We start from the raw sequence: 6,463 nt of genomic DNA, 5'->3' as shown, positions 1-6,463 counted from the left end.
GATTTATTTTTTAGAAAGTATACCCAACACATTCTTGAGAAATCATCAATGAATGTGATGAAGTATCTATTCCCTCAAGTGGACTCATTTTGCATTGGTCCACATACATCTATGTGTACCAACTCAAGTGGATGACTTACTTTCCACACTTCTCATTTGTCAAATGTACTTTGTGATGTTTCCCTGATACACAGCCTTCACACACATCTGTCATTTCTATCAAAACAGGTAGTCTAAGCATTATTTCCTTCTGCTATATCTTTTTCATGCTAGCAAAGTTTAAGTGTCCAAGCCTTCTGTGCCATATCTAAGATTCTTCAACCACAGATGCTTTCCTTGCTGTAGGAGTCATTGATTCTAGTGAAAGAGGAAAACATCAATTTCCTGCTATGATCACTTTTGCTACAACATTGTTAAGGCTGCTATCATCAAAGATCACTGACATATTACCCCCCAAATAAAATCACTGCCATATTACCCCCCAAATAAAGCATAGTATCCATGCTCCATCATCTGGCCTACACTCAGTAAGTTCTCATCCAAACCTGGAACCAACAACACCTTATTTATGTATCTTTTTCTATGCTTAGTTTCAACCACAAGAATGCCTTTTCTAGTAGCTTGTACAAGATCTCCAATGCCCATTTTAACCTTACATGTCACAAATCTATCAATGTTTATCAACACATACTCTTGAGAGGTCATATGATTATTGAAGGCATTGTCCACAAACCATACAGTTATATCTTGTGCAATTGAAGTTGAATGACAAGCATAGAACATAGTTCCTGCGGTTAGTTCTTCTTCTTTATCATAGTTGGCTATTTGCTTATAACTATCACAGTCCTTTGCAATATGACCAAACCGGTTGGACTTTCTACACTTGGCTTTTCCTTTGTATCTGCACACACCAAAATGGTATTTCTCACAGACTTGGCACTGTGGTTTCACACCACTTTGGCTACTACTGCCTTGCTTGTACTGTGAATTGAATTTATTGTTCCAATTTCCTCCAGGGTTGTTGTTCTAACTTGAACCATTGTTGTTGTTCCAATTTCCACCTTGAGACCAATTCTTTCCCATTTTATATTGTCCTTGCCACTTCTGAGTTTGCCTATTTTGTGAACCTTTGTAAGTTCCAGTAACTTGGTTGTTGCTAACTCTGAGACTACTAAAAGCTCTCTCAGTTCCTGTTAACTTGTCCCTTTCATCATGCAAGTCTTTTCTGTTATCATAGACCTTGACAGATGCAATGACTTCTTCAGTTCTAATGGCATCTAGATCTCGAGTTTCCGCTATGATTGACACAATGGACGTATACCTCCTACTCAAACTCATTAATAGTTTTTGCACAATCCTTTTCTCAGGCACATCTTCACCAAGTGACTTCAGATTATTCATAATCCCAAAAAACATAGCCAAATAATCATTTAGGGTTTCACCTTCTGTCATTTTCATATACTCAAAATTAGCCTTAACTGCTTGAAGTTTTATAGCTCTTACCTTTTTATCTCTTCTGAACTCTCTTCTCAGAATGTCCCAAGCCCCTTTCATAGTCTTCTTATTTCTGATGTAAGGGAAGAGCTCATCTGTTATTACTTCCTGAATGAGACTCAGCGCCTTAGCGTTTTTTATTTTGTCTTCTCTAGAGATGGTGGGTGCTTCCACTAGAACTTGCTCAGCCTCATTTTTTTCATCTCCAGAGCCTTCTTCCTCCTCGGGAATCAGCTACGGTTGTACTCCAAGTTCTACCACATCCCATAGATCATGTGTTATGAGGATAGTCTCCATTTTGACAGCCCAAAAATCGTAATTTCACCATCGAACTGTGGAGTTCGTGAATCTCCACTAGAAGAACTTGAACCCACCATTTCTCAGTGAGTATCAATAAACCAACTAATAAAGGAACCACCTTTATCCTTTCTAGGAATTTTCAAGAAAGGTCCTCACTCACAGTTTATACCCCTATTTAGGAATCAGATCTACAGCTCTGATACCATGTTTGAAATGGTATCAGGCATGGTATTTTAGGTGATTAAAAACACAAAGATTGAACCTTTATGACAGAATATTGTAGAGAAGAGAATGAACACAGAGGATAAAGAATGCTTAGTATGCTTAATTGAAAATCCAAGAGAGAATATACAAGCCTATATCACTAAATCAGTCAAATGCTCAGATTCTATTTTTTAGGGAGCAATGACTGATCTCCAGCCATTCAAGCCATCGAAGGCTACGATCCATCCACTTGGAAGAGGATCGAATAACACAGTACAATCCTAGACAAATAGGAATAACAGCTATGTAGGTTTCTAAAAATAAAAGTTAAACTAACAGTTACACATTTAAGTCTAATGGCTACTACTAAAAATGGCAAGTTCTTCATCTCTTCAATTTCAACATTTTCTTCAGCTTCTTTCTGCAGGGTTGTCATCTGCAGCTCGATATTAAGCTAATATGCAGCTTAATTCTCAACAGATACGTCTGTTAGCTAAGATTGTATTAGGCGTTTCACACAGGTCAAAGTTCGTTTCAATGTTAGGCAACCGCTAAGGAGGGGAACTTTTGTGACTTTTTATGACGAAGGGCCGGTGTGGATGGATTTTCAGTAGCAATTTCTTCCACGATACCATTTGATGTGTGGTCTCGTAGGTTATGCAACGCAGATATGCAAAGAGGCTTCAATGGGTGGTGAACGGGATAGGGATGTAGGGGTGCAGCGAAAGGAGGCCTATGTCTATTAGGGCCTTGATGCTGACAAGGATTTAAGGGGAAAATTGCTGAATTCTGGGTAGGGTAAGTCATTTTCCCTGGGGTCCTTAGGGGGCGTTTTTCCTCTACTAGATATCGTGATGGGCAGCAGAGTGGCCTGGATATGAGGCGTGGGGAAGAACGGGCCTTTAGTGGAAACTGGAGGCGGTAGTGTGATGATGAGGAAGGTGGTTCACATGTTACGGAGACGGGGAATGAGCATAGGGATGACGATGTGATGGATACCATGGGTTCTCCAAGCAAGCCTAACCCTTAGAGAATGGTGGGGGATATGGTTCGGAAGGATATCTTGGAGGAATTACTAGAGCAACGTAGGGTGGCCTAACTGGCTAAGAAGGTGAGGGAGGAAGCGTTTGATGCCAGCCTTATTGCTAGGGGGTGTAATGGCTTCAGGGAGGGTTAACGTGGTTTTGAAAAGCCTTGAGGAAGGTGGGGATGCTATCACGGAAGTCATGCTCTCTCAGGGTAGTGGGAGAAATATTGATTTAAATGTGGCATTGTCAGGTGAGGACGAAGGTATAGTCAACATGGATATGCCAAGTGAAGGTGTGGAGCAACTAATTGGCGTGAGTGGGGGCTACAAATATGAATAATGGGGATGATTATCCATTTAAGCTCGCTCCTATTATTGAAACATTTTCCAAGCCACGAAAGCAGAAGAAGAGACTTTTCCAAGATGTTGAGTAAGCGCCTAGTAAGGTTTCAGAGGATGCACGGAGTATTCGTGCAAATGATGTTTCACTTTTCTATGAGGAGGACAAGACCAGCCTTGTGGGGTTTCCCAGAGGCAGCCATGAAGATGATCTACTGGATTGTCAGGGGATTAGGGGTGGTCTAACAGTTGATAATTTATTGGAGCAGAATAGGCTTCATACCCCTAACATAGTGATGCTCTTGGCAACTAAAAACCGGAGCCATCGGTATGCCTACTTGAAGGGAAAACTGGGTATGGAATTTATGCATGCAGTAGAACCAAAAGGAATTGGAGGAGAATTATGTGTTTTTGAAAAACTATCACCAGGTGATGTTAGTGGAATATGCAAACTTTTTCATTGAGGTTGGAATTTATAACTCACGGAAGGATAAAAATTGGTGGCTTTTCGGGGTGTATGCTAGTACGGATGACAAAACTTGAAAGGAATAATGGCAGATCTTATCTCAACGTATACTTATGTCAGGGGAATATTGTCTAGTGATTGGGGATTTTAATGATATTTTGGATGACTCGAAAAATGAGGGTGGTAACTATAGTTTAACGGCTAGTAGAAGAGACTTTGGAAACTTTGTGGTTAATAGTGGGCTGTTCAATTTGGGCTTTGTAGGGTACCCTTATACATGGAGGAATCGGCAGGATGAGGGGCCAATTCAACAACGATTAGATTGTGCTTTGGCAACCGATGGTGGATTGCCGAGTTCCCAGAAGCTAATGTTGGTATATGGTCCAGCCCATGATGAATGTTCTAGATTATTCTAGTAAGCAAGTGAGGTGGTTGGAGCATGCTAGACAATTCTAGCAAGTTATTAAGTTGGTGGAAAAAAGCTAGAAAGTACTAGTTTCCTTGGTTGCAAATGGAAAGATCTAGAAGCTATAATTTTGTGGCTAGTCTAGAATTATCTAAGCTAGAGGCTTGTAGAATATACTAGAAACTAGAAACTAGTTCTAGTTTGTAGAAGGAATTAGAAACTAGTAGAATGCCAAGCCCTCACCTATAAATATGGGTGTGATGTTGGAGTGATGTAACCAATCAAGAAAGAAGTGAGTAGAAAAGGATCAAGTCCAAAGCTAGAGTTCCATTCCAAGAGTGAGAGTGAGAGTGTTCCACTACACATTGTGTGAGTGGAGTTTAGAGTGATAGAAAGTGTGTGTTATACTTTCTTGTATCCATCAAGCCTTGTTTTTGGCTTGGTAAGACTACTTTTGTTGTACGCATCTTTTTCATATAGTGAAGATTAATCCTTGTTTCGTGGACATAGGCATAAATTACCGAACCATATAAATTTTTGGTGTCCATTTTCTACTTTACTTTGTGCATTCTCTATCTTGTAGTACCAACATTCCTAACAAGTGGTATCAGAACCCCGTTGGCTCATACTACGAGATGGAAGGAAGTGGCACTATGGTCAAACTCACCAACTCCAATTAGGTAACATGGAAGCCAAGGATGGAGGACATTCTCTATTGCAGAGATGCCGCTAAGCCCGAGAGCATGTCCGATGCCAAGTGGAAGAAGATGAATCGCAAGGCAATTGGCACAATTAGACAATGGGTGGACGATAGTGTTTTTCACCATGTGTCTAATGAAACCAATGCCCGCGAGTTTTGGACGAAGCTTGAGTCCTTATTCGAGAAGAAGACCCCAGCCAATAAAGCCTTCTTAATCAAAGAGCTCATCAATGTGAAGTACAAGGATGGTTTAAGTATTGCAGAGCACTTAAACAATTTCCAAAATATCATCAACCAGTTGGCTACTATGAACATGACAATTAAGGGCGAGCTGCAAGCATTCTTGTTACTTGGATCCTTGCTAGACAGTTGGGAGACCTTTGTGGTGAGTGTAAGTAACTCTGCTCCTAATAGTGTTCTTATTCTTGATAATGTTAAAAATAACATGCTTAATGAAGAAACAAGGAGAAAGTCTTCTGGCATAGATAACAACCAAGTATTTGTCACAGAGAACCGCGAAAGAAGCAAGAGTAGAGGACCTAATGTCATGGCAGGAGTCCTAGCCAATCCAAGTCAAGGTTCAGGGGTGCATGCCACCATTGTGGCAAAGAAGGCCATATAAAGAAATATTGTCGAGTTTGGAAGAGAGAGCAATAGGAAGGAAACAATAAAAAGAAAGATGATACTAGTAATACCACTGCAGTCCTATATGGTGATGTACCAAAAATATTGTTTGTTGGTGAATGTCTGCATATGGGTGATTCTGACAGACACATTGAATGGATCTTTGACAATGTAGCTTCCTTCCATGCTACATCCAAACGGGAGTTCTTCAATACATACAAAGAATGTGACTTTGGAATAGTGAAGATGGGGAATGAAAGCTATTCCAAAATTCTTAGAATTGGTTATATTTGCCTAAGAACTAATCTCGGTTGCTAGTTGATGTTGAAAGATGTGAGACATATTCCTAATATACGTCTCAATCTGATATCCATTGGTACCATTGATCGACAAGGTTATTATCACCATATTGGCGAAGGAAAATTGAAGCTTACTAAAGGCTTAATGGTGGTAGGAATAGCATGACTTTGTTGTAGGTTGTACCGGTCAAATGCCAAGATTTTGAAAGGTGAGTTGAATGTTGTGGATGACTCATCTCTAGACTTGTGGCATAAGAGGCTAGGCCAAGGGTATGTTGTTAAACTCTTGTGAGCACTGTTCATTTGGTAAACAAAGAAGAGTTAGTTTTTCTGTTCCATCTACAAAGAAAGGAAATTTGTTAGATCTTGTTTATTCAGATGTGTGTGGTCCTATGGAAGTCGAGTCACTTGGAAGAAATAAATATTTTGTTACTTATATATTGATGATGCTTCACGAAGCGTTTGGGTGTTTTTGTTGAAATCCAAAGACCAGGTGTTTCAAACATTCTAGGAGTTTCATGCCATGGTGGAGAGGGAAACTAGGAAACCTCTCAAGTGCCTTCATAGCGACAACGGTGGCGAGTACATATCTCACCAGTTTAGA

The 6,463-nt window shown here is 40.1% G+C and overlaps 1 protein-coding gene across 1 annotated transcript; it reads right to left on the bottom strand.

Moving 5' to 3' along the window:
* Positions 1-474: 474 nt before the first annotated feature.
* LOC148697393 (uncharacterized) lies at positions 475-2,434 on the bottom strand. Its single transcript, XM_088691913.1, has 4 exons — positions 2,336-2,434; positions 1,504-1,728; positions 1,115-1,386; positions 475-901 (listed from the first exon to the last, which is right to left on the bottom strand). The coding sequence occupies exons 1-4, from the start codon at positions 2,432-2,434 to the stop codon at positions 475-477; spliced, it is 1,023 nt and encodes a 340-aa protein (XP_088548039.1).
* Positions 2,435-6,463: the final 4,029 nt, after the last annotated feature.

Source organism: Pyrus communis, chromosome 4, assembly GCF_041283825.1.
Source record: "Pyrus communis isolate YQ-2024b chromosome 4, ASM4128382v1, whole genome shotgun sequence".
Taxonomy (NCBI): Eukaryota; Viridiplantae; Streptophyta; class Magnoliopsida; order Rosales; family Rosaceae; genus Pyrus; species Pyrus communis.
Note: the sequence above shows the minus strand (reverse complement) of the source record. Positions and strands in the feature narration are given on the sequence as shown.